Source organism: Giraffa tippelskirchi, chromosome 13 (genome assembly GCF_054371585.1).
Source record: "Giraffa tippelskirchi isolate mGirTip1 chromosome 13, T2T-mGirTip1v1.2.pri, whole genome shotgun sequence".
NCBI classification, from domain to species: domain Eukaryota; kingdom Metazoa; phylum Chordata; class Mammalia; order Artiodactyla; family Giraffidae; genus Giraffa; species Giraffa tippelskirchi.
Window position 1 is genome coordinate 41291081 of NC_137287.1, and position 26138 is coordinate 41317218.

Sequence of the window (26138 nt, forward strand, 5' to 3'; positions counted from 1 at the left end):
TGGGGATGGTGGGAGGGAAATGTGGGGTGGGAGTCCCTCACTGCCCGGTTCCCCTGTGAGGCTTTGATGTGAGACACCCAGGTGGGCAGAGGAGCCCTGAGCCTGCCTCCCAGGGGCTTCTGGCTCCTTGACCCCTTGTGCCCTGAATGCCAGCCTGCCTTGGGCATGGATCTACCCCCTGCTGACACACTTGCCATGGGAAGGAGTGACCACACTCACCATGGAGCTGATGGCACTGGGGGTCCGCAATGGCCAGCTGCCATGGGTGGCATGGGAGAGGCTGACTTTTGGCTGTCCAGTCCTCCCCCTTCACTCCCTATGGCTCTCAGCTTTGAGATGAGCTTCCCGGGTAGGAAACTGCCAAGCAGCTCTCAGGACACTGGGCCCACAGGGCACACCTTGTCCCACCTTTGTGTCCCACTGGCCCCTGGGTTCTGGGCCCTTGTCTAGGGAGCATCTCCTTGTATTCCCGGGAGAGTAGGGATGGCTGCCACCTTCCACCCAACTGCACGTTTGAGGAGGGGACTCCTGGAGACCTGGCCCTGCCTTTCTCTGGTTGTGGGGACGCCCGGTAAGGGCTGCTGTCGGCCTGGCCTCCCTAAGGAGATGCTGTCTGTGTGAGCGGCCCAAATGGGGCTGTGGGAACCTGAGCAGCTGAGCCCAAGGTGGGGGCACGCGGCCCTCTTACCTCCTGGCGTCTCCCTTTCTGAGTCCTGTCCAGGCTGTGGCCTCCCTGCAGGCTTCCTGCTTCTGCAGGAACCCAGCACTTGGCCACCGGAGGTGGCTTGTAAAGGGGAAATATTTATATGTGATATTTTGAGGGGAAGATTTTTCAAGACATATAAGACATATTTTTCTGTATCTCTGATTTCACTGTGATTGGTGAATTTAACATTCTACAGTGATGTTTCAAGGCAAGAGTTTTTACATTGTTTTCTGCGCTCTTTCCGGGAGGCGGGAAGGTGGGACCGAGATTGATAAGTCCCTGCTCCTGGAAAATGGACCGCACTTGCCGACGGTGCCTAGAGCCGCAGCCTTCTCCGCAGGGAGTTTTCTACGGTCCCTAAAGGCGGGAAAGAGGGCGGGACGAGGAGGGGTAGACCGACAGCCTTTGCAGCCAGTCAGAGGCGGCTGGAGGGCCCAATGCCGCGGCGCGACTTCCGGTTCCGGCGAGGCCGGGGTTCTGGAAGGTAGGTGGTACTGCTGGTCTGTGGTCGGGTTCCTGCAGTCGACCCCGGGTCACGCGTCTGCGGTCGGGGCCGCGCGAGGGGTTGGGCCGGTGGCGGGGATGTTGCGGGAACGAGGGTGTGGTTAACACCCGCGTCCCGCCGGGCGCGCGTGATGGCGGCCCCGGCCTCCCGCCAGGCTCGCCGCGATGCCCCTGCACAAGGTTCCGGTCGGCCTGTGGAAGCAGCTGCGGCTGCGCGAAGGCATTTGCTCCCGCCTGCCTCCGCACTACCTGCGCTCCCTGGAGGAGGCGCGGACGCCCACCCCCGTGCACTACAGGCCGCACGGGGCCAAGTTTAAGATCAACCCCAAGAACGGGCAGCGGGAGCGCGTGGAGGACGTGGCCATTCCCGTTCACTACCCCCCAGAGTCCCAGCTGGGACTCTGGGGCGGCGAGGGCTGGCTGAAGGGTCACAGATACGTCAACAACGACAAGGTGGGTGAGGAGGGCGGGCTGGAGCCGTGCTACCGCGGCCTCGCTGCCCTGATCCGCGTGGGCTCTCGGGGCACGTGGACAGTGAAAGGGAGCCCACCCCTCGGGGAGAGGGGCCTGACAGTGTGGTGGAGACAGCTCCCTCTGAGGTGTCCTCAGGAGTCGAGTCTCAGTTCTGGCAGCCGGGTCGAGTGTACTGAGGGGATGAGCCCTGAGTGTTGAGACTGGCGATGATGTTTCAGGTCACCTGTCAGCTTGCTGCCAAAGGTTCACCTCAGAGCACGTCTCCTGAGTCCTCTCCTAAGCGGTGCTGCCTCTGGGGGGAGCTTGGGGTTGGGGGCTTTGTGTCTTGAAGGCCTCCCAGACTGCCGTCTCTTTGTTCTTGGCCCCTTAGCCCCTGGTTTGGAATGATCTGTGAACCACAGGATACAGTTGTGTGTCTGCTGTGTCTGGAATGAACACCAGCACCCTAGGCAGTCTGGGTGGGGGTGGTCCCTGCACTCCAGGGTGTGGTGAGAAGCAGCAGGGCTCACCAAGCTCCCCACACCCACAGTTATCCAAGAGGGTGAAGAAAGTGTGGAAGCCGCAGCTGTTCCAGCGTGAGCTCTACAGTGAGATCCTGGACACCAGGTTCACTGTGACTGTGACCATGCGCACCCTGGACCTCATTGACGAGGCCTACGGGTTTGACTTCTACATCCTCAAGGCAAGCAGATCAGCACCAGGCTGGGGTCCCTGGTGAGATGTAAACGGGACCATGTCCCTTCCTGGACACCCCAGGGGGAGTCTATTACTGTGGACGTGGGAAGCACAGTTGCCTCCTTCTCTGCTCTTAGACCTTCCTCTCTTCCGGCCTGGGTGTGGGGGCTGCCCACCTGGCCTAAAGTACTCCACCAGGCTGGCCTGGGGGCTGCCAGCTGCTGGGGAGGAAGCTGGAGGGACCAGCTGTTGGGGTGGGCGGGGCCCTGCCCTCAGCACCTGGCCCCATGCGGCGCCTCCTGCCAGACCCCGAAGGAGGACCTGTGCTCCAAGTTTGGGATGGACCTGAAGCGAGGGATGCTGTTGCGGCTTGCCCGACAGGACCCCCAGCTGCACCCGGACGACCCCGAACGGAGGGCGGCCATCTATGACAAGTACAAGGTCAGGGCTCCAGCCTTTACTTACTGCTCCTCCTGGGTCCCCCAGCTGGCTGCCTGAGTCTCACTGAGAGCCTGTCTCTGCCTGCCCAGGCATTTGTCATCCCGGAGGCAGAGGCTGAGTGGGTTGGTCTGACGCTGGACGAGGCTGTGGAGAAGCAGAGGCTCCTGGAAGAGAAGGTGAGTATATGGAAAGACCAGCAAGAGCTGGATGCTTGACGCCACTGGTTTCTTTGACTGCCTGGCATTCCCCAGGGTCTGCCTGGTACCACTCGGAGGCCTTTGTGTCTGTCCCTTAGAGGAGTCTGTAGCACGTGGTAGCTGCTGCCCCCTTCCTCTGCCTGGATCCTCTGCAGCCCAGGCAGGGAAGCCAGGGGCAGGTGCCTGATCCTGTGGTCCTCTCCCACTGCAAGGCGCTGTCCTCTGGGTTAGGGGTGAGTGTGTGGCAAGTGGGCCTGCTGGACCCTGTGGCCGGGCCTGGTCCTCTTATGCTTGATGCCTCTGGTGTTTGGTCAGCAGAAGCTGGACTCCCGACCTCCCCAGAACGCCTTACGGTGGCCCCATCTTGCCCCTCCAGGACCCCGTGCCTCTGTTCAAGGTCTACGTGGAGGAGCTGGTCCAGCAGCTTCAGCAGCAGGCGCTGTCTGAGCCAGCTGTGGTACAGAAAAGAGCCAACAGGACGTAGCTGCCCAGGGACCTGGGCCTGACAGCCAGGCTCAGCACCGTGGACAGAGCCTGGGGCCTTGGTGACAGCTGCCCACAGGCAGTGGGTGAAGCCATGGCTGTGTATGCTGGCCACTCAGCTCCCGGGTAGGGTGGGTTTTGTGGGGGCCCCAGGAGGCGTCTCGTCCCAGGATCCCCAGAGGCCTGGGGCCATCTTACTGCCTGTGTGGTTCCCTGCTCCCTCCCCTGCAGCGGGGGCCCTGTGGAGGAGGGTCACCACCCTCCGGGGCCATCGTGAGTAAAGTCTGAGCCAGGCCATGTGTGTGCTGCTTTGCTTAGAGGATCAAGCTGAGTCCCTACTGAGGTGGTCCCGGAACACAGCTCAGGTGGGTGGTGGTCCCGGGTGTAAAAGACTTCGGTCCTGTCTCTCGTGGAGAACCCAGTGTCGGGGGAGCAGAGTGGTGCTGCCCCCCCCAGTACACAGCCCTGCCCAGGTGGACTGTCCTCCAGAGCGGAGGCCAGGTGCTATGGCCGGGCTCTGGACGTGGCTGCACAGGGTCCACGCCAGCTCAGCCTTTGGTGCGGTGAGCACCCCCACCGGCCCTGGGAGGTGTGGGGGCAGAGGAGTCCCTAGGGGCAGGCTTCGAGGCTGCAGCTTCTGGCAGCCCCTCCCTGCCATGCCCAAAAGGTGGCCTGTGACGTTGGCGCCCCTCCTCCACTGACCTACAGCCTGAACTTGGCGGGGGTGCTGTGCCCCCAGTGGGAGGCTGGACCAGGCACCTGAGGCCTTTCCTGATCTGAGATTTGGGGATCATGACCCCCTTTGTTGACCTTTACTTGGAAGCCGTAAGCACTGAGGCCCATCCGAGTTTCTCTGGGTGCCCTGACCAGGTCCTGTGGCTGACTGGACCACCAGGAATACCAGGCTCCCCGGGGTGTTGCCGTGGACGTGACACCACCTCCTGGGTTGTGTTTATCGGACAGGACACCAGAGAGAGCCTGCAGCTGGCTGGTGGGCATGGCTACAGAAGGGCCATGGAGACCCTTGGTTCCCGGCGAGGTCATCCAAGATTGGGGGCTGCTTTGTGGTCAGGGCCCTAGTGGGAGTGTCCTGGAGGTCACCAGTCCCTGTCTCCTCCATGGACCTCAAGACCCCATGTGTCCTACCCCTGTTTTCTGATTGGTTTTAATTTTTTAAGAGTTTTACCCAATTCTTATGGTGACCAGCTCTCCCCTGGCCCAGCTCTGTGGGCCGGCAGTGTCCAGCCCAGTTATCCAAACCACAGCCCCTGGGTCGGTGGACTGGGGGTGCTCTGGGCAGGCCACGTTCCCTCCTATGTGCATGGTCTCCCCACCCCCCCTAGTCTCTGCCTGGGTCCCCTGTGAGGTGTACCCAGAACATTCCCCATTCACTGACCTCAGCTTCGGTACCTCTGTTTTGCCTGCTCCTTCCTGCTCCAATAAGGCCATAGCCAAGGGAGCACCTCAGCTCTGAGTCATTCCTGGGCCTCCAAAGGACCCTGCCCTGGCATAGGGTACGTGACCTGAGTAGGTGGGGGCTGGGCCAGGTATCGGCAGTGGCTGTGGGTTGGGGGGCTGTGGATGGGTCCAGGGAGGCCTCTGCTGGCTACTGGGAGGAGCTTAGCATGCCCTGAGCGGGTCACTAGCCTGCCTGCCACCTGAGGCCAAGCTGGCGGGGAGTCTGAGTGCAGCCCTTTTCTGCTGGTGCAGCAGATACGCTCAACTCCGGAGAAGTTTCGCAGCCCTCAGTGCAGAGCAGACTCACTCCCCGGCCCCTGGGAAGCCACCCCCAGGCTTGCTGGTTTGGTCTGGGAGAGGCAGGGGTGAAGGGACACGGACTGCCCGCCACGTGTTTCACCGCCAATCCCGATCAGGCTGAGGCCCCCTGAGCTGCCTTTGCCCCCCTCCCCAACCACACGTCTGCCACATTGCTCTGTTTGAGCCTCTGGTTCTGCTCTGGCCGAGGTCCTGCAGCCCCTCAGGACTCACGTTGTACCGAGGAAGGTCAAACCTGCAGAAACCAGAGCTGCCCTGCACTGGCTTCTGGCTGCAAACCGGCCATGTCCCTGTCTCTGCACCAGCTGGGTTGACCCTTCTCTTGTGTTTCCACGACAGCAGAGCTCAACCAGTGTGCTTCCCTGCTGGACTGGGCAGGAGGGTGAAGCATCACGGTGGCTCTGGACTAGGGAGGAGCCCTCAGAACCAGCTGTGGGGGCCCTGACAGTGTGGCCATCAACACCATGGCGTCCTGAGGCCCTGTTCTGTCCACTGCCTCATTCTGACATCCTTGAGTCCCTAGAGAAGGAGATAACCTAGGCCCAGAGGGGCAGGGCCACTCAGGAGTGTCTCACCTGAGTCCTCCCGTCTGCACAGGGCAGCCTGGGCCCTGTCAGGGTGCAGGGGAGGCAGAGGAGCTGCGGGGGCATCCACACACACCAGGACCCACCCAACCTGCACACCCATCGCTGCCCCCTTGAGCCCCTCCCCCCATCCCTGCCGGCTGCCCCCAAGGGGGAGCCGTGCAGGGATCAGAAGAACCTGTGCAGGCTGGCACTCCCTGGCAACAGGCTGGAGCCCTCCCAGCACACCTGGAGCCCCTTTACCAGCCCCAGGTGGCCCAGCGCTGAGTCCCTGGACAGGCTCTACCTGCGCATGATGTCCACAGCATGGGAGGCACCAAGGCTGGGGGTGGAAGCTCGGAGACTGGGCCACGTGGAGTGGGACCAGGCCAGTGTGAAGAGGTCTAGGACGAATCTAGGGTACTGGTCAAGCAGCTTCTGGGCCCAGCCTAACGTGCCCTCTGCCTGTTTGCTCAAGTGTGTGAGCCCTGGGTTCCTGTCCCACACTCCCCTTGACTCCAGACCCGTCTGGCTTTGGCAGTGGTTTCCGCAGGGTCTGCCTCAACCCTGGCCTATTCCTGGGGCATGAGGCTCACACCTGCTTCTCCAAGCCCGGCCTCTGATCTCCATCTTCTGCTCGGCAGGTGGGGCTGGGCCGCCGAGGGCGCTCAGATGGCCTTCATGTGGGCCTTGACAAGGTGGTGCTGACCCCTGCGGCCCATGGAAAGACCATGGGCCGTCAGGGACCTGGGGTGGGGGTGGCTCCGGGCGGCTCTCTGCCCTGTAACGCCCAGAAGGGCCGGTCCTTGGAGCGATGGTGCGTTGTGTCCTTGCTGGAAAGCTGTGGCGTTGAGACCTCAGGGAAGGCCTTGTTGAGGCCAGCAGACTGGGGACAGGCCCTAGGAAGAGCAGCTGCAAAGCCTTGGGGTTGGAAGGAGTCCCCTCGTCCTGTTGGACAGGCACACAAAGTCTCTGGGGCAGGAGGGCTGTGCTGGGGTCACGAGAGTGTGTCTAATGGGCCAAGGAGGGGTTGGCCGCAGAGATGAGGCCAACAGGCCCTTTGCAGCCCAAGGTGGAGAGAGCTCAGCTCTCCCTCGAGGGTGGGGAGTTCCTGCAGCTCCCCCTTCCACTCCCCTCACCCATTATTTTCTCACCAGCCTGGGCCTGGCCTTCAGCTCCTGGTGCAAGCCTGACCTGAAGTCTTCCTCTTAGTAGGGGCTGCATGGACACTGTCCCTGCCACTGCCAGGGTGTCGGAAAGGGCATGGAGTGGTTTGAGACATGTCCCAAGAGAGGGACAGGGACCCCCTCACGCTTTCCGTGCACAACACACACACGTACACACTCAATGGCTGCTGCAGGAGCAGCCACCATCCAGCCACGTCTGACCTGACCCTCCAAGGGGACCCTGGCATGGGCCCACCAGCGGTGCCGCCTGCTCCCTCCGCAGTCAGGAGTGGCTCGGGGGTGGCGGTGTCTAAAGGGGCCGGTTGCCATGGCTACCATAGGGTTCCGAGGCCGTCATCTGGTCCCTGCCTCAGCCAATCGGCGGTGGGAGCCCGAGCTGCAGCCTAGAGTCACGCTTCTTCCTCGCAGCCACACAGTGGCCAAGAGCAGGGACCCGCTTCCTGGAGTGGCTCAGAGTGCTCGCACGGACGGCCAGGCCCAGCATGGCGGAGCGCGGGCCTGTGGGGCGGGAGCAGGCGCACGGAGCCAGGCAGGTGAGGTAAGCCGGGCGGGCGCATGGACAGACAGACGGGTGGACAGGCAGACAGGTGGACGTGCTCCCTGCTGCCCATTGTTCTTATGGCGGAGCCTAGAGCCCTCCGCCCACCCCGCCCTCTGCACCTTCACCCTGGGACCCTCTCCCCAGATACCCCAAGGAAGGGTCACGGGAAGAGAAACAAAGGGAATGGAGCGAGGCAGGACGAATCGCAGCGCACCGAGGTCCAGGAAACTGCTCTCGTGGGTCTTTCTTGGCAGATTTCACATAGAGGCGGTATCAAAGACCCCCAACTGGCCAGGGCCCTGGGCGTAACAGCCGCCCAGCCCCTCTCCCGGCCACCTCTCCCAGGGCTAGGCAACAGGCATGTCAAGGCAGTGCAGTTGCAGGAGCATTTTTTTTTTTGAGAAGAAAAAAATAAAAAGGCGGAAAAAAGGGAAAAAATGACCACCTATAACGGGAGCGGTCAGCCCAAGATGGATCAGAAGCTCCAAATCCCATTACTCGGGACTTCAGAGGACAAGGCCCCGAAAAGGCAGCTGTGATTAAGAGCTTGTAAATGGAGTGTGTTTTCGAGATCAAAGAGGGACACGCTCATGTGTGTGCATGTGTGCGCGTGTGCACGCATGTGTGCAGGAGCGCGCGTTGAGGGGCACCAGCAGTGGGACTGTGCGCCACGGCGTGGTGGAGCCCGGTGTGTCACCTGCCAGCCACGGCCACCTTCCATGTTGCAGTGTCCTTGCCGCTATGTGCTACGTGTGGACGCCCTGGGGGGCTAAGCCCACACAGGCAAGGCCCGGTACCCACCGTCCGCAGCCAGCCCTGGGCAGCAGGCCCTCTGGAAGGCAGTCCTGCCTGGGCCTCAGCCCCCAACACGGGCCTCCATCTTCTCCGAGTCTGCTTTCATCCCTGTGTTTGGCCCAAACGGACCTGGTGGGAGCCGAGGGCTCAGGCCCGCTGCGGCCAAGCCCGGCGTGAGGACAGGCGGAGGCTGCCAGAAAGCGCCTGGTCGCCCTGCTGCCCGCAGAGGCCACAAGCTCCCAGATGGCCTGGCAAGCGTGTCTTAGAGGTTCAAAGCCTCCGTCAGTGCAATTGTTAGGTTATTAGGTAAACTCTGAGAAGCAAATCTTTTAATCCACTGTGGCTAATCCAGTGCACTTTTGTTTGCCATGACAGATTCTGCAGCAACAAAGGGGCCAGAGGGACCCGGCATACATAATCACATACTTATAACTGGGCCACAGCGGCTGCAGGGCTCCTAGGCAGCCGAGAGAGACATCGAGGGACAGCAAGTGAGGGCGTGGGTGTGGGTGAGAGCAGCTGGTCCACCTGGGCACACTTCCCCATCTCCTGGCACCAATCCCCAGCTATGAGCTCGGGGAGTGGCCCTGGTCCCCGGACCATGCAGGCTCGTGGGGGTGGAATGAAGTGTGTCAGGCCGAAGGAGAAGGGATAACCAACAGATGGGCGTGAGTTCTTATAGCCCCAGGAGGGGCTTTTGGGGATGGGGCAGCTGGGACAGGGAACAGGGAGGACAGAGGTGCCAGTCCACCCAGTGTGAGGTCAGTGCAGCAGGAGGGCAGGTGTCCCCCAGGGAGCTGGCCCCTCCGCCTGGATCTGCTGCTCCTGGGGAAAGCACTGGGAGTGGGCGGGGCCGGGAGGCCAGTCCTCTGTTGGTGACGTGTCTGAGACACTCGACCTGGACCACGGCCAGCGTAGGGTCCAGCTCGTGGCCTACGCCTGTTCATGGAGGGCTGCACACAGACCTCTGAGGCCAGCAGCAGGTCGGCACCCTCACTTGCTGAGGAGGGCACTCTGGCTCAGGGAGGTGCCCAGAGACTCTGGCTGGCCTGATGCAGGCAGGTGCTCAAGTATCCAGGGAGGCGGGAGCTGGTCAGGGGGTCCTGAGGCACCAAGCTGGGGAGGTGTGGGGCTGGGGTGGGGGCCGCTGCTCGCCCCTCCTCCTTCCCAGGCCCCAGTGGCTGCTAGGAGCCACCTTGGACATCAAACCCTCAACACCGGCCTCCATCCCTGAGCCTAACAGACACAGCCCTGTGGTCAGAATCCACCAGAGCGACAGTACAGGAGGGTGGCCCTGCTATGCCCCTTGACCTGGAGTGACGGGACCCCCTCAGGACACAGGGTGAGCCCCGAGCTGGGCGTGTGTGGAGGGTGCCTTGGGATCGAGTGTGCTGGCTTGGGACTTGACCTCTGACTCCTGGGGGCCAGCAGGGCTGTAGGGGCAGCAAGTGAGGGCGTGGGTGTGGGTGAGAGCAGCTGGTCCACCTGGGCACAATTCCCCATCTGGCACCAGTCCCCAGCTATGAGCTCGGGGAGTGGCCCTGGTCCCCGGACCGTGCAGGCTCGTGGGGGTGGAATGAGGTGTGTCAGGCCGAAGGAGAAGGGATAACCAACAGATGGGCGTGAGTTCTTACAGCCCCAGGAGGGGCCTTTGGGGATGTGGCAGCCGGGACAGGGAACAGGGAGGACAGAGGTGCCAGTCCACCCAGTGTGAGGTCAGTGCAGCAGGGGAGCTGTCAGGTCTGTTGGGTGAGTCACCTGTGCAGGGACCCTGGGACGAGCATGGCGCTGGCTTGCTGGGCCTGCGACTTGGAGCTCCGAGCAAGCGGAACAAGCAGGTGACCCCTGTGGCTGGTTGTCTTTGACAATGTCTGCAATGGCAGGGTGCTCGCAATGCTTCCTTCTCCACTCTTGAGTGGCACCTCCTGGCCTGAGAGAGGCCGGGGTAGGATGAGGCATCTCCTAGGAGCGGGGGCCACTGGGACTGGATGAGAGAGAGCAGCAGGGTCAGAAAGTATCTGCTGCGCCACTGAACTGACCTTGGAGCCAGCTTGTCTGAGGCAAAGACCCGTTCCTGTCCCCTGCCCTTCCCTGCTTGGCACTTGGGCTGGGGTGGCTACTGGTTGACCTGTCTGTGGCAGCTTTGGCTGCAGGCTGGAGAGAGAAGTCCAGGCAGCAAGAGGGATGCAGAATGCCAGCCTGGAGGACACACCTGCCCACAGGTATGAAGAGCGAGAGGAGCCAGACACAGGTGGAAAAAGGTGGAGGACCTTATCATTTCTTATGATAAGTAGTCTTCCTCAGCCAAGTGGACAAACACCCGTAAGGCTTCAGAACTCACTCTGTTTCAAATATTCCTTTTATGTCTTAAGTTGAAGAAAATAATTTCTTTTCTGGTTTTAAGTTTTTCATTTAATTCCTGGAAAGGCTGAGCCTGGGCTCAGAAACGCCCAGGTGGGCGGCCACAGAGCTGGCTGGCCCAGGAAGTGCAAGGCAGCACCTCCTTGCCAGTCCCAGGACTGACTGGGGGCAACCACAGCAGTCATACCCTGCCTGACACTGCCCCAGGGATCAGCTCTGTCCCGTAGCCCAAGGTTCTCACCCTGCAGCTGTCTCACTCTGATGGATTAATTTGTACTGACTGTTGATGGGAAGATAGCCTGCTGCAGAGCTTCCTGGTCTTCCTGAGATCACAACAGTAGTGTCTTTGTGGACGTTCTTCCTGATGCACGAAGAAACCGCAGCCCGCCCTGGTCCCCTCTGGTGTCAGTGCTCTGGGGTGGTTCCTGCCTTTACAGGCATGTCCTCTGCATCCACCCGGGCGGGCACCGTGTGTGTGCACTCTGAGCCTTTCTCCTTGGTGTGTATCTCATGCCCTCGGTGTGACGACTCTGCATTCTTTGTAGAATTTATGATGGGGGCACACCCGCGCCCCCCGCCCCCCAGCTGAGCTCAGAACTGATGGAAAAAGCACACTCAGGGACAAGATATGGAGCCCCAGGGGCCGGGTTCACGGCTGGAAAGGCGGGTGGCCACTGTGGCTGGGGCCAACTCTTGGAAGGGAACTCCATGTGCCCTCGTCAGAATGGATGAGCCCAGGCCTCCTTCTGCTTCGGGTCCTCACCTGCCTACCCACTGCCCACCCCCACCACACACACCTGGGACCAGGCAGAGGGGCAGAAAACGCAGAACCCAGAAGAGGCTCAGTGTGCGAAGTGGGACCGCCTCCACCAGTCTGACTCAGCAGCTTCTTCCTCGTCCTCCCCTCCTGGGAGTCGGTGTGGACCTCATGAGCAGTAGCCCATCCCAGGGGCTCGTCCCCAACATGTGACACCAGGCTTGATGCCCCTCAAGGTGCCTCCTCGGTTAGTCAGATGATTCCTGTTGATCATTTCTTATGATAAGTAGTCTTCCTCAGCCAAGTGGACAAACACCCGTAAGGCTTCAGAACTCACTCTGTTTCAAATATTCCTTTTATGTCTTAAGTTGAAGAAAATAATTTCTTTTCTGGTTTTAAGTTTTTCATTTAATTCCTGGAAAGCCTGAACACACGTCATTCACAGTTTATCACATCAAAGCCTGTGGTGGGAGACTCCTACCCCTGGGGAGGGTGCCTCGGAAAGGCCCTCTGTAGGAGAAAGGGCTCCAGCCTGGACATCCTCGTTCCCAAGCCAGGTTCCCACGGCTCTGCCTGATCGGAGCTCTAGGTGGCTGACGCAGTCCCCCTGACCGGTCACCCCTGTTCCAGCACAGGCCCCCGGGGCTGCCCTCCTTGCCTCCCTCTCTCCAGAACCTCCCCGAGCTCCCTCCTCCGGGCTCCCCCACCCCCACCCTGAGTGCCCGCAGCCACAGCCGACTGAAGCCAGGCTGCAGCCTTTCCTTGAGGCTTTCTGACTCCCTTCCTGTCCCCACAGGGTGAGGGCCCTGAGGAGCCAGAGGTGCGAGGGCCCTGCTCTGGTCCCAGGGCCTGGGGACATCTGCCACCATGGGCCAGGAGGAGGATGGATATGGACACGACCCTGGGAGCCTGGCCTGGCCACAGCAGCAGCTCTGCAGAACCAAGGCAAGCACTGGGGGCCCGTGTCTGGTGGTGGGAAGACAGCCTGAGGACCGATGTCCTGGAGGCCCTGCTCTCTGTCCAGCCCACCCAGGACTCCTGCAGCCCACACAGACACTGTTGTGTCACGAAGGTCACCCACTCTGCCTCTGAGGCTCTGCAGCTGAACAGAGCCAGGGAGAGGCTGCAAAGGCATCTCCTGTACCAGCCCTGGGAGGCCTGGGGCCATCCCAGGGGATGTGAGAGAGTGACACCTGCCACCAGGACCCTAGTGGGTCCAGCTGGGTTTAGCAGTGCTGTTCCTCTGCGGTGCTGTCCCCACCGTAGCCACTGCCCCTGCCCAGCCTGTCCTGGGCGTGGTGACAGCCCTAGGAGGCAGCCTGGGCCATCGGCAGGCTGGGGCACTTCCCTCGTGGTCTCCTCCCTCACAGATTCGAGCCTGGGTGTTGGAGGAGGTTGTACTGAGCCCTAGGAAGCTGATTGCTGGAGCTGGGCTGCTTCTGTGCCGTGCACCTCAGGCAGGTGTCAGCCATGGGCAGCTGCACAGGAGGCTGGCTGGTGGGGGAGTGCCCCGAGCCTGGACTTCCTCCCTTCGTAGTGGGCAGTGGGGACGAGCAGTGTCCCTGGGAAGAGGTAGTGGCATCAGAGATGACCTCAGGGATTGGGGGCAAGTGACCAGAGGCAGCCAGGGAAGAGCCCTGAAGACTGTGAGGGCTCCAGGGAGCAGGCTGGCTGCTGGGGACAGCCTGGGACAGAGGGACTGGGGGTGCTGGGGACAGCGTGGGATGGGTGAGGGACACGGGGCCCCAGGTCTGGAGGACGTGAGCAAGTCCCTGTGTGGCCTGGGCTTCAACCACCTTGTGTGTATAAGGGGGTACAGTCAGGTCCTGGGCCTCTGGGAGCATTTCTCAAGGTGCCCAGTCTGATGTGGCACGGCTGGAGGATGAGGTCCTGGGTGATTGTGGGGGTGGACTGCAGGGGCACTTTTGTGGGGGCAGTCAGCACTTCCTGGTGCCCACATCTTCCTTCTGGGAGGGGCTGGTGACAGGTGGGCAACCCAGGAGCTAGCCAGCGGGGCTTGCAGATCAGGCCAGGGTGGCCATGGCAACAGTGAGGTGGCCGGGGGTTGTCCTGCAGGCTTGGGACATCCGGAAGCCTTTGCTCTCAGGCTGGCCTGGGCCAGTGGTACCCATGGGGCAGTGGTGGGAGTGAAGCCCCTGCCAGGACCCTGGATGGTGCCTGAGAGAAACCCGGTTGGGTTGGACCAGCTGCGGGTGGGGTCCCGGCCAGCTGCCCATAGCTCTTTGGAGGTTGGAGCTCCCGCCCTAGTGACAGCCAGCACTCACTGGATGCCTTCTGTGTGACCTGACGGGACTCAGGGAGGGCAGAGCCCAAGCCCACCTTCTCAGGGTCCTGGCTGGCTAGGAGGCAGCAGGCATGGAGAAGGGGGACAAAGAGGCTGTATGTCACTCAGGGCTTAGCTCCTGGTCAGCCTGGCTTGGCCCTGCAACCGTCCAACTCCTGGACACCTGCTTTCTTCCGTGACAGGGGCAGTCGATGGCTGTCCTCTGAGAGTCTTCCCGGTCAGGGAGCTTGGAGGGCGTGGCAGTCCGGCTGGGCGCGCTGGGCCTGTGGGTGCTGACCTCTGGAGCCTTGGGTCAGTGCACACCGTGTGGGAGGCAGAAAAGGGCTCCGGCCTGGCGTGAGCCTGCGGGGCCGCCTGAGGGCCGTCTGTCCGTTCGGCGATCGGTCCACCCTCCCTAATGACACAGCCTCAGAAGACCAGCCCAGTTTCCGGCGTCCCCTCCGGGGTCACCCTCTACGGCGTCTTGGCCCCGCCCACACCAAGGCCCCGCCCCCAGCGACACATCTGATGACGCCCACTCGGCCGGGCTCTGCGTCACGCCTCCCGTCCGCCCGGACGCTTTTGGCTCCGCCTCCACGCTCAGGGCCCACGCCCACACTCAGGCCCCGCCTCCACGGCTGAGGCTCCGCCCCCAGGCTCCAGGCCCTTCCCTGCGCTCGGATTCGGTCTCGCGCTCTGGCTCGGTCTCGCGCCCGGCCACCCCCGCCTTGGCCCCGCCCACGACTAGGCCCCGCCCACCAGGTCCCGCCTCCAAGCCGAAGGCTCGGCGCCGCGCGTTCCTCGCCCTGTCCCCTCGCCGGGCTCCGTCAGGTGCTCCGGGCCCCGCCCCCGCGCTCCGGGCCCCGCCCGACGCTCCGGGCCCCGCCCCCGCACTTCCGGGCGGCGCCGGCGGGGGCGCTCCGGCCTGGGCTTCGGCGCTCTGAGCTCCGGCTCCCCGCTCGGGGAAGCGATCGTGGCCGCCACTACCGCCGCCGCCGCCGCCGCCGCCGGACCGGCAGGAGTCGGACCGGAGCCGCGTCCCCGCGGAGCAGGCCGGCGGGAGTGCGCGGCCGGCCTTGGCGGCGGCCCCGCGGCCTGCCCCGCGCCCGCCTGCGGGCCGCCGCGCCGCCGCTGCGATGGGGGCCGCCCGGGGCCGCGCCCCCGCCGCGTCCCGCCCGCGGCGCAGCCGCTGAGCGCATGGGCCGCGCCGCGCCGCTCCGGGAGCCGGGCCCGGGGCCCCGCTGCCGCCGCCGCCGCCGCCGCCGCCGCCCCCGCCGCCGCCGCCGCCGCCGCCGCCGCCGCTGCGCGGGTGAGTTGCGCGGCCGAGCGCGCATTCCTGAGGGGCGCGGGCCTGTGCGGCGCCCATTGTAGGCCGCGCGGGCCGGGCCGGGCGCGGGACCCGGAAGAGGGGCTCGGGGGGCGTGCGGGTCCGGGCCCGCGAGGGCTCGGAGCGCGAGAGGAGGCGTGCGGCCCTCCGCTGCGAGGGCGGGTGTGTCTAGGAAGGGGTGCCTGCAGTTGATGCCGAAGGCGAGGGCTCGGCCCCTGTTGACTGGGGCCGTGGACGGCTCACAGCGGGCAGCTACTTGCTCTGAGTGAGCTGAAAGGGGTGAGAAATAGTCAGGATTCTCAGAAGGAAGGTCTTCCGGGAGGAGGCTGGGGTGTGCAGCTGATGTGTTTAATTGGATAGTGCTGAGTGTGGTGCTGTGATTCTTGGGCCCGGGGCAGAGTGGGTGGGTGCAGAAGCATCCTGGGGATAAGACGGATGGCGGAGGGTCCCTTTCCCTCCCCGTACAACCCCCGCTCCCCCAAGCAAAAAGTAGGAGTGAGTGAGTCTGAAACCGGAGGAAGCACTCCCCGTGAGGCAGAGCCTGAGGCCGGGTGGTCTGGCTTGCTTGAGGGGCTTTACTCCCTCGGGTAGATGCCTCACCCCCCAGCTTTCTCTGCCTCTCTCCCTGGTGTATGTCTTAGAGTCCGCCTCTGCTCTCCATTTTCATGGGAGCTGAGTCCCTTGTGAAACCAGAGCTGTACAGTCAAGGGCAATGACGCTCATAGTTCAGCATCGAGCACAGCAGAGAAAAATGCATTAGTCCTCTGGGCATTTTTCTCAGCCCATCTTTAAGATAATTAATAAAGAGTGATTGTGCATCTCGGCCGCTTGTTTGTGCTCGTACTTCTGTTCTCTGCTGCTTCAGGGAGACCCTCAGACATCCTTGGACCAGGCCTTGTTTTGGAGAACACACACAGTCTAAACCTGACTTCCCAAGATAGCACTATCTGGGTTTCAGTTTTAAGAACTTCTATTCAGGAACAAGGATGGGAAAGCATACAGAATGTATGTTTCTGTCTGATTTCTAGCAGGTATTGATGTTTCTTGGATTTCTGGTTTCAGGAAAGATAAGTTGACTTTTTGGGTTTCGTTGGTCATTGAGGATTTGTGGTGGGGGAATAGAGTACATGTAAAGCTATAGTCCCAATCCTTAGGACTTTAGTTAACGGACAGTTGGGAGTATGTCAGAGTCACACTCTGTTGTTTCCATACTTCATATAAATCAAAAATTCAGAAGTTGTATTTGAGTAAAATAAATATACACACACCTACAGCCTTGAGCTGGCTGCCGTGGTACCCAGGGGGTGCTCCTTGGCAGTGACTGAAGGAGATTGTAAATGAGGCATCAGAGTTGTAGATTCCTTTTGTGGAGTCCCCTTTGTTGAAGGTGGGTACAGGCTGGTGGCCAGATCCAGTGCCTGTGGGCCCTTGACTCTAATCTGAAGCAAGGCAGCTTCTTTGTATGTGGTGTGTACGTGTGCACACTGAACATCTGCCGTGCTTCTCCTTGGGAACCCAGAGATCTCAGTAATGGGAGCGTGTTTCATAACAGCAGCAACATGGAGAACTGTTCTTATGCTTCTGGGACACCGAAGGTCTCCTGTCAGTTGACAGCCAAAAACAGATGTGAATTTTAAGAAACGTTTCTTCCAGGCTATGAGAAGATAGCTTAAATGATGAGGAGGACTTGCTCTCACACAAATGAAAAGACAGCTTGATGTTGAATTTGCTGCTGTTTCAGCACCTGTGAAGGGCTAATGTTCCGCATCTGTGTCGAGTGTTGTTTTCCTTAATGTTCGTGAATTACATGTTTGTTGGTGCCCCTTAGTTGTGAGACTTTGTGTCAGATGCTGTAGGCCCTGCAGAGAACGTTGAAACCAGGCTGCTCCAAGTCATTTACATGGAAGACATCAGCACTTTAAGAGAAGGTGACGTGACTAGTAATCAGCCTCCCCTTAGAATACAGTGACTTGGTTTTTTTCTCAGGGCAAGTGAACCACAGAGCATCTCCAGCAGTAAGGCTCAGGGGACCAGGTGTGGCTCCTCTTTTCTGAGATGGTGACCCCGACAAGAGGGCACTAGCATCTGGGAGCTGGTGTGGAGACGTCAGAGGTGCTGAGTCCTTGTTGATGGGGCTCAGAGGAGGCGACCTTGCAGTTGAAGTGGTCCATGAGCAGCAGCTGTCACAGCCTGTGGGCCTTGACCTGAGAAAGCAGGCTGTTCCTGCCGAGGCTGAGATTGCAGCTGACCCAGTGGTCGGGTCAGCTAGCTAGTCACTAGCTGCAGGATAATAGTTGTGACCCATGCTCTGCCTCTGGGTGCCATGAGCTGTCGGCAGCTGCTGGCAGGTGAGTGTGTGCCAACCAGGTGTGGGGCAGGTTGCACGTAGGCCAGGGCCCGAGAGTAGAGAGGTGGCTGGGAGGTCTGTGCCTTGTGTTAGTGCCAGGTTTTTGGATTTTGCTCTGCTCCTCTGACTTGCTCAGCGCTCTCGGCGATTGGGCCTGTCATGATTCTCTCCAGTCTCCTTCTAGGCAGACCACTTACATCCAGCAGGCCAGGTTGGGAGGTGTGGCCTGAGTGTGTGGGCTCGGTGTCAGGGAGGATAGGATGCCAGGCCATGGCCGAGCCCTGGCAGGACAGTCCTCCCTTGTGCAAGACGGGCTTCTAGCAGCAGAGCCAGAACCATGACTTCCTGACTCTGAGAGGGCGAGTCACATGGCTTTCACTTTACCGAGCTGCACCCTGTGAGCTGCATGCTTCCTTAGCTAGTAGGGTTTGGGCCTCTTCTGCTCTGTACCTTCTCTGCTCCTTAGAGTACTCAGTTGCCATTTGCTTTCAGAAGGACACTTTCCTTTTAAGCAAGGTTTTCATGTCTAGAGCACGTCTCTGATGGAAGCGTTTTTTAAGACTGTTCATGGGAATTCCCTGGTGGTCCAGTGGTTAGGACTCCACATTTTTACTGCTGAGGGCCTGGGTTCATTCCCTGCTCGGGGAACTAAGATCCCACAAGCTGCGCTGTGTGGCCAAAACAAATAAAAGCCTTCGCATCACTGGCCGTGTGAGAAGGCCCCTGTGCATGGGAGCGGTGTCCTGTGCTCACTCAGTTGAAGATGCGTAAGGCGACCCATGGTTCCCTGCTCTTTGGGGCATGTTGAGACTTAGAACAAGTCACTGTGTGTTTGCACGGGTTGTGAGGACACTCATTGTGAAGCTGTGGAAAGCAAGAAGCATAGCGACTGTGGGCCCGAAGAGTTTGGAGGGCAGACAAGGCTGCCAGCCTTCAGTGTGGTGTGCCATGTCTGCGCATCACAGTGGCCCTGTGATGCTAAGATACATACCCTCACCTTCCTCGTGAGGGGCAGGCTCTCACCTGGCTTTGCACAGCTGGGAGGACCAGAAGCTCCTGTCTCTCCTCCAGCCCTCCTGCCTTTCTGGAGCTTGAGAGGGCCTGGTCACGCAGTCCTGTAGCAGCTCAGGATGGAGGGTTCCCAGGCTTCTAGTCTCTCCTTATTCTCACAGAAGGACCCTCAAAGGTAGTGGCACTCTCTGTGTTCTGGATATTGATTTCTTTGTGCCAGAGGCATTCCTGTAGTTGGCAAAGTTTACAGAAATTGTTCTAACATAGTACAAAACTTTGTGACAAAAGATTGAAAATTTAAACTGAGTTTCTGGCTTTGAGTTCGAGCGGGAGGGCATCATTGCGAGTCTTATCGTGAGAAAACCTCTGTGGTCATGTTTCCATGGACCCACCTTTCCTAATCCTTGTCCTCTTAATGGTTTCAACAGGACAGATTGATTCACTTTGGAGCCGTAAGTACTGATGTATTAGGGTGCAGCGCTCATTGTTCATTGACGCACAGAGTCCCAAAATGAATATCCAAGAGCAGGGTTTCCCCTTGGACCTCGGAGCAAGTTTCACCGAAGATGCCCCCCGACCCCCAGTGCCTGGTGAGGAGGGTGAACTGGTGTCCACAGACCCCAGGCCCGTCAGCCACAGCTTCTGCTCTGGGAAAGGCGCTGGGATTAAAGGGGAGACTTCCACAGCCACTCCAAGGCGCTCGGACCTGGACCTGGGGTACGAGCCCGAGGGCAGCGCGTCGCCCACCCCTCCGTACTTGAAGTGGGCCGAGTCGCTGCACTCCCTGCTGGATGATCAAGATGGCATAAACCTGTTTAGGACTTTCCTGAAACAGGAGGACTGTGCCGACCTCCTGGACTTCTGGTTTGCCTGCAGTGGCTTCAGAAAACTGGAGCCCTGTGACTCAAATGAAGAGAAGAGGCTGAAGCTGGCCCGAGCCATCTACCGCAAGTACATCCTTGATAACAACGGCATTGTGTCTCGGCAGACCAAGCCCGCCACCAAGAGCTTCATAAAGGACTGCATCTCGAAGCAGCAGATCGACCCCGCCATGTTCAACCAGGCGCAGACGGAGGTCCAGTCCACCATGGAGGAGAACACCTACCCCTCCTTCCTCAAGTCTGACATTTACCTGGAGTACACGAGGACAGGCTCAGAGAGCCCGAAGCTCTGCAGCGACCAGAGCTCTGGGTCAGGGACAGGGAAGGGTGTCCCTGGGTACCTGCCCACGCTGAACGAAGACGAGGAATGGAAGTGTGACCGGGAGGCAGACGAAGACGGTTGCCGGGACCCTGCTCCGCCCGGCAGGCTCACACAGAAGCTGCTCCTGGAGACCGCCGCCCCGAGGGCCTCCTCGAGTAGACGGTACAGCGAAGGAAGAGAGTTCAGGTGAGTCGACCCAAGGTCTGCGGTCCTGTGCCCACCTCCACGACCTGGAGAAGCAGCCAGGGACAGGCCTTGTCCTTCAGCCCGAGTCGGGGGACTCCTGGAGCCAGGGTGAGTCGTGGGGCCGATCTTTGCTTGTGATGCCTTCTCATTTGTTAGGTGTCTTTATGTTTCTATTTTAAATTGTGTGTGTGTGTGTCTTTTGGTACTGTGCTCGGGCTGCCCCTGGCTGTGGTGAGCGGGGCTGCCCTCCAGCTGCGGAGCCCGGGCTCCTCGTGTGGTGGCGTCTCTTTGTGGCTTGTGGGCTTCGTAGTTGTGGCACATGGGCTTAGTTGCCCTGCAGCACGTGGAATCTTCCCGGACCAGGGATCAAATCCCCTGTATTGGTAGGCGGATTCTTAACCACTGGACCACCAGGGGAAGTCCCAGATGTTTTTGTTTGTTTATTTGGTTTCATCAGGTCTTTGTTGCAAACCGGGATATGAGATCTTTGTTTGGGCCCATGGGCTCAGTAGTTGTGGCCTGGGGGCTTAGTTGCCCCAGGCATGTGGGATCTTCATTCCCCAACCAGGAATTGAACCCCAGGAATCGAATCCCCTGCATTGAAAGGCGGATTCTTAGCCACTGGACCACCAGGGAAGTTCCCCCTAGACGTTTTTAATATTTGTATTTTAAGGGCACCTTTATCAAGAAAGATTGAAGGCGGGAGGAGAAGGGGACGACAGAGGATGAGATGGTTGGATGGCATCACCGACTCTATGGACAGGAGTTTGAGGAAACTCCGGGAGTTGGTGATGGACAGGGAGGCCTGGCGTGCTGTGGTCCATGGGGTTGCAAAGAGTCTGACCTGACTGAGCGACTGAACTGACTGACTGACTTATCAAGAACAGCTTAAGATATATGGCTTTGTAAGTTGTTAGGGATGTTGGAATTCTTAGAAGTCATATGATATTTAAAGCTTACCATTTAGTAGTACAATTTGTGTTCTTTTGCACAGAAGGTGGGTTTATGTGGCAGACTTGATCCTCCTGGCTTGATAGGACATTTGAGTGCATCAGTATGGAGAGAATTCCAGGCCGGCAGCTGCTGGAGGTTGGGAGGTGGTGGCGAGGAGGCTGCTGTGTCGCAGGCTGTCGGAGCACTTTAGGAACTCCCTGTGGGTGCAATGGGGGCTCTGGGATTGGTCCTGCACTTCCCGGCCCCGCCAAGGGAAGGGTTGTACTGCTGTGTGTTCAGTTCCCAGCTCTCTTCAGTTGTGATCTGTCTTTGCACGGGGCACGGTGCAGCCTTGGAGGCGTGGAGTGGTGCTCCGGAAGTCGTTGCCAAGGTGGAAGCCTGTCCCCCGTTCCCGCTCGGTGGTTTTGCTGGAAGTGTGTTTGGTCTGGAGCTGGGGCCTGTAGCCGATGTCTGTTCTCACTCATTTCCCTGTCAGTAGGTGGTCCTGGACCCTCCTTCATGCCGAACTGAAAGCTGGATTCGGTGGCCCTGCCGATTCAATTGTGGATCTACAAACTCATCCCTGGGTGCTGGGCTGTCCCGTGGAGCTGGTAAAAGCCCAGATCACGTCTCCAGGCTTTCTGTGGCAGAGAGATTGGCTACTTGTAACAAACACAGGGTTAAACTTTTTCAGGGTTTAAATATTCTTTAAGTGATGTGATGAAAAAAGAGACACTGTTTTAGGTAATCTTTATGCACCGTTATGCACATTTTGCTCACTGTCCTTATTGATTTAGCTATCTTTTTAGGACAGAATATACTATAAAATTATCCTGGTAAGGAAGGCTAGTAAGTGACAATAGCTTTTAAAACCTAACGTGGAAGTTTTTATATTTGATTAGAACAGTTTTAAAATGGGATTATATTTGAGGCCTGGGCTGGAGACGAAAACAAATTGAGCTCAATTCTGATTTCTGATTTCAGAAATTCCCACGTGCTACCCCTCACATGTCCCAGTTCTCGATCGGGGGCCCGTTGTAGCAGCAGCCTTGCGTTTTCTCTCTTCAGGTTGCTCTGTTCGTAGTATGTACCCCTTACTGTCCGACTTCAGGGACATATTCAGCTGTAAGGACTCCGGCGCGTGGAGGTACTGGCGCCGCAGGGGCCTGGTGCTCCCGAGTCCTGCCTGCACTTGGACGCGGCCCTCTTGGGGCTGCCTGTGTGGGTGTGTGGCTGGGCGCCCTCCTGTGCCAGGGTCAGGGTTCGTCAGCACTAACAGGCTGTGGAGCCCAGCACAGTCCACGTGCTTTGCAGGGGTGTGCAGTTAGGGTACATGAGGTTGAAAGTCACAGAAAACCCAGCCTGCCCAGCTTCCACAGTGAAGGGATCGGGCCGGCCCAAATAGGCAGGAAGTCCGGAACAGGCCCAGCTTCAGGTGCGGTTTGATTCTGACTCCAGCCATGCTTCTTTTAAATACTTGATTTTGTTTTTGTTTTTTAGGGCAGTTTTAGGTTCCCAGCACAATTGCGAGGCAGGGCCAGAGGTTTCCTGTGTGCTCCTGCCCCACACGCACACAGCCTCCCCCGCCTGCCCCCATCAGCGCCCCTACCAGAGTGGTCATTTTTTAACAGCGGATGAACCTGATCCTAATCTCTACTGTCTCCATGGTCTTGCCTTTTCCAGATGCCGTGTAGTTGGAAGTAGACAGTGTGTAACCTATTCACATTGGCTTCTCTCACTTAGTCATACACTTTTAAGGTTCCTCAGTGTCCTTTCGTGGCTTGATAGCTCATAGCTTCAGCCCTGAATAATATTCCACTCTCTGGATGGACCACAGTGTACGTATCCATTCGCTGGCTAGAGGACTTCCTGATGGGTCCAGTTTGGGGCAGTTATGACTAAAGCTGCAGTAAACACCTGCGTGTGGGTTTTTGCAAGGACATGAGTTTTCATCTCCTGTGGGTAGAGCATCTAGGATCGGGAGTGCTGGCTCGTGCGGGAGGTCGGTCTTACAGGAGCTGCTCTTCTCTGGGTGCTGCTCTGTCTCTGTCTTCCCATGGCCGGCTTTGCTCCTGTGTTCTGTAAACCACTGCCCGCCGTGGGTGGGGCTGCTGCAGGCCTGTGTGGCCGCCCACTCCAGTCCGATCACAGCGCCTGGGCTCCCCGTCCAGCAGGGAGGGAGCAGGAGAATGGGTGCGGGCCCCCCCCCCCACACCCACCCGAAGGAGCAGCTCGCGCTGCACCGCCACTGCTGGAGGAGTGTCAGGAGGGCCTGTCTGGGACAGGACGACAGCACGGGGCCCCAGAGCTGAGCTCCCTGGCCCTGCAGGCCCTGTACCGTGAGGCTGCTCCAGCTGCGCTCGCTGGGGCCGCCCCGGCTCCCTGTACCAGGTGGGGCTGCCCGTGTCCCTGCTCCTTACTGGCTTCACGTGCACACATGGCTGTTTTTCATGTTGCTAACTTGAGAGCCTTTTCCATAGGTCTTTGTCAAAACTCAGAAAACAGGTATGTCCCTGGTGTTTTCTGCACTTAGCCTAGTCCCCTGGGGTCATTTTGAGCCCTGGGCTGAGGGGTCACTATACCCATGCTGGTTTACTGTTCTCTGTGTGGAAAATTTTCCTGGACTTTGTGGCCCATTGTCAGTGGAACTCTGCACTGACTTTGGTTGGTTCATATCCACATTTAAATTTGGTGTGAATGGGCAGAGCGCCCTCTGATGGCACAGGTGTTTTGGCTATTTATTTACTGAGTGATTTGGCCTGGTTGGTCAGGGCTGAAGTCAGGCCATCTTTTTCAGTCCTTCAACTACCTGCACTTATCTGTTGCCACTGGTTTTCTCTTCTCTGTCTCTTTTTAAAAACATACTTCCTTTTTTGGGCACAATATGCAGTGTATGAAACTTCCCCGACCAGGGGTCGAACCCATGCCCCACGGTGGTTAAGCATGGAGTCTTAACCACGGGCCACCAGGGAAGCCCCTCTCCTTTTTTAATCGACATATAGTTGACTTACAATGTTGTCTTAATTTCTGCTGTATAGAGAAGTGACTCAGTTATATATATACTGTATATGCGTTCTTTTATATAGTCTTTTCCTTTATGGTTTGTCTCAGGATATAAAATATAGTTCCTTGTGCTCCACAGTAGAACCTTGTTTATGTTGCTGCTGGTTTTAATGTCTAAGTGGCAAATGCTTTCCATTTCTCTTTACTGCCTTCCTCACTGGTTGGGAAGTTGCCCGCGGACAGGGTCTCACCTGCTCTCTCCTTACGTCTTCTGGGTGGGGCATCCAGTGAGGGCCCCTGGTCAGCACTGGTCACTGTGGCCGTGGGCAGAGAGGTCAACGCAGATGATGCTTGTAGCAGGAGTAACTTGTGGGTCCGGTGAAGGACAGATGACCAGCCCTTACTGTCCACACTGAGGAACTGCCTGACCTGTTTGTTGCCTTATTAACTGTGTTCTGATAAATGGCTTAAAAAAGGAGAAATGTAAAAAGAGGAAGCACCCAAATGTGTGGAGTTATGTGTGGAGGACAGCACAGTGAGGTTGCTCTGGGGTTCTGGTTGCAGCTCCAGCACTGTTGGGCGGGGGTGGGGCAGTGACTCTGGGCCGGCCGCTGAGGTGCGCCATCCTCAGGGTGGCGGGGGCCCAGGTGACCGGGCTCTCAGGACACTGGTCCTGCTGTTGTGGTTGTTGTTCAGTCGCTCAGTCACTGAGACCCCGTGGACTACAGCACACCAGGCTTCCCTGTCCTTCACCATCTCCCAGAGTTAGCTCAAACTCATGTCCATTGAGTCGGTGAGGCCATCCAACCATCTCATCCTCTGCTGTCCCCTTCTCCTCCTGCCTTCAATCTTTCCCAGCATCAGGGTGTTTTCCAGTGAGTCAGCTCTTCACATCAGGTGGCCAGAGTATTGCAGCTTCAGCTTTAGCATCAGTCCTTCGGATGAATATTCAAGGTTGATTTCCTTTAGGATGGACTGGTTTGATCTCCTTGCTGTAAAAGGGATTTTGGTGACAGCCTGTTTAATTTGACCTTCAGGGCTTCCCAGGAGGCACTGGTAGTAAAGTAACCTGCCTGCCAGTGTAGGAGATGTAAGAGATACAGGTTTGATCCCAATCCCTGGGTCTGCACGAACCCCTGGAGGAGGGCCCGGCAACCCACTGCAGTGTTCTTGCCTGGAGAATCCCATGCCTGGTGGGCTACAGTCCCCTGGGACGCAAAGAGTCAGACATGACTGAAGTGACTTACTATGCAAGTACTCTTCACTGTTGGATTCTTAGATCTTTTGTGATGGAGGGTGACTCATTTGTGAAGTGTGGCTCTCCCTGCAGCCCTCCCCCTCTTTTTTCCTACTGCTGTGGCTGTAGTCACTCTCAGTTGGGACATGGAGCTTGGGAAGAGAACGTGGGCCCACTGCCTTTTCTTTGTCACCTTCCAGGTGTGTGACTTGTCCACCTGGATGATTCCTTTAACTGAGCAGATGATCCCAAGGTTGATGACTGGAAATGTTTTTAGACGGACTTTAGTGTGCAGCTGTGGGGTTCTCAAGACAGGAATTTACAGGAAATTCCCTCAGGGTCCAGTGTTTGGACTCCACATTCTTACTGTTGCGGTCCCGGGTTCACTCCCTGGTTGGGGTACTACGATCCCACAAGCTGGGCAATGCAACCAAACAAAAAGACAGGAGTTTATAGATCTTTCCATTCACCTTGTGGGCTGGATGGGGAGAAGGTTAATTAAGCTCGGTGGTTTAATTTAAGGACCCCTCGCTTCATGCCTTTTCCACTGGCTGTGTCTTTTGGGGTCAGCCTTCTCCTGGTTATGTGATGGTGGGATAGTTGCTTCACCTCTCTGAGCTTTCCTATAACACGAGGAGGATGAAGCAAGGGCCTGCCAGATGAGGCTGTCAGGGAAGTTCATGAGCTGATCCGTGGTGGTGCCTGCATGCAGCAGGTGTTCAGGGCACATAGAAGGTGCTTGAAGTTTCAGATCCTGCTGTGTCTTCGTTGTCATCTGAACTTACTGTCTGCTCGATGTTGGTGACATTCTCATCCAGGTGACAGGCGATTTCAGATCGGGACAGTTTCCAGTTTTATTAATCGTGTATCCTGAGAGGCACCCAAAGCTGCCATCCTTACCGTCTACCAGCTCCAGCCCAACCCACCTGACTCCTGGTGTGTGCTCAGCCCTCTGCTTCTTGCTGTTGCGCCCGCTGCCTCCTGGAACCACAGAACCTTCTGGTTGAGTCTCTGCCCCCAAGGGATCGTTTCTAGATGCTTGTGTGGCACGCTCTCCCTTCTTCCCTGATGCATGGACTCCTCCCAGGCTCCTGTGACGTCGCGTGTCCACAGGAGACCTGGTTGCGTTGCTGACACGCCGTGTGTG

The 26138-nt window shown here is 58.7% G+C and overlaps 2 protein-coding genes and 1 long non-coding RNA gene across 17 annotated transcripts in view; 2 read left to right on the top strand and 1 right to left on the bottom strand.

Annotated features, from left to right (window-relative positions):
• Window positions 1-851: 851 nt before the first annotated feature.
• Window positions 852-7270, bottom strand: LOC145532757 (uncharacterized). Of its 4 annotated transcripts, none has more exons than XR_014073509.1 (5): window positions 7208-7270; window positions 6974-7060; window positions 6418-6530; window positions 2825-2964; window positions 852-2072 (listed from the first exon to the last, which is right to left on the bottom strand). It is a non-coding gene; the product is annotated as an uncharacterized LOC145532757 (long non-coding RNA). The 4 variants fall into 4 exon arrangements; XR_014073508.1 differs by having other exon boundaries at window positions 6418-6731; XR_014073511.1 differs by having other exon boundaries at window positions 6418-6767; window positions 7201-7270.
• MRPL28 (mitochondrial ribosomal protein L28) lies at window positions 1163-3775 on the top strand. Of its 2 annotated transcripts, none has more exons than XM_081558437.1 (6): window positions 1163-1190; window positions 1366-1663; window positions 2214-2366; window positions 2666-2800; window positions 2890-2976; window positions 3374-3775. In XM_081558437.1, exons 2-6 carry the CDS (start codon window positions 1376-1378, stop codon window positions 3479-3481), a joined length of 771 nt encoding a protein of 256 aa, XP_081414563.1. In that variant the 5' UTR covers window positions 1163-1190; window positions 1366-1375; the 3' UTR covers window positions 3482-3775. The 2 variants fall into 2 exon arrangements, with proteins under 2 accessions (XP_081414563.1, XP_081414564.1); XM_081558438.1 differs by having other exon boundaries at window positions 2741-2800.
• Window positions 6567-26138, top strand: part of AXIN1 (axin 1) — a 46594-nt gene continuing 27022 nt past the window's right edge. For 3 of the 11 annotated variants that reach the window (XM_081558384.1, XM_081558390.1, XM_081558386.1), the window contains exons 1-2: window positions 14643-15053; window positions 18858-19818. In XM_081558384.1, the coding sequence (XP_081414510.1) occupies window positions 18941-19818 (878 nt within the window). In that variant the 5' untranslated portion in view covers window positions 14643-15053; window positions 18858-18940. Of the gene's footprint in view, window positions 11708-12256; window positions 12406-14634; window positions 15054-18424; window positions 18605-18857; window positions 19819-26138 lie in introns of those variants that run through there. The other 8 variants (XM_081558385.1, XM_081558388.1, XM_081558391.1 and 5 more) reach the window with 6 other exon arrangements.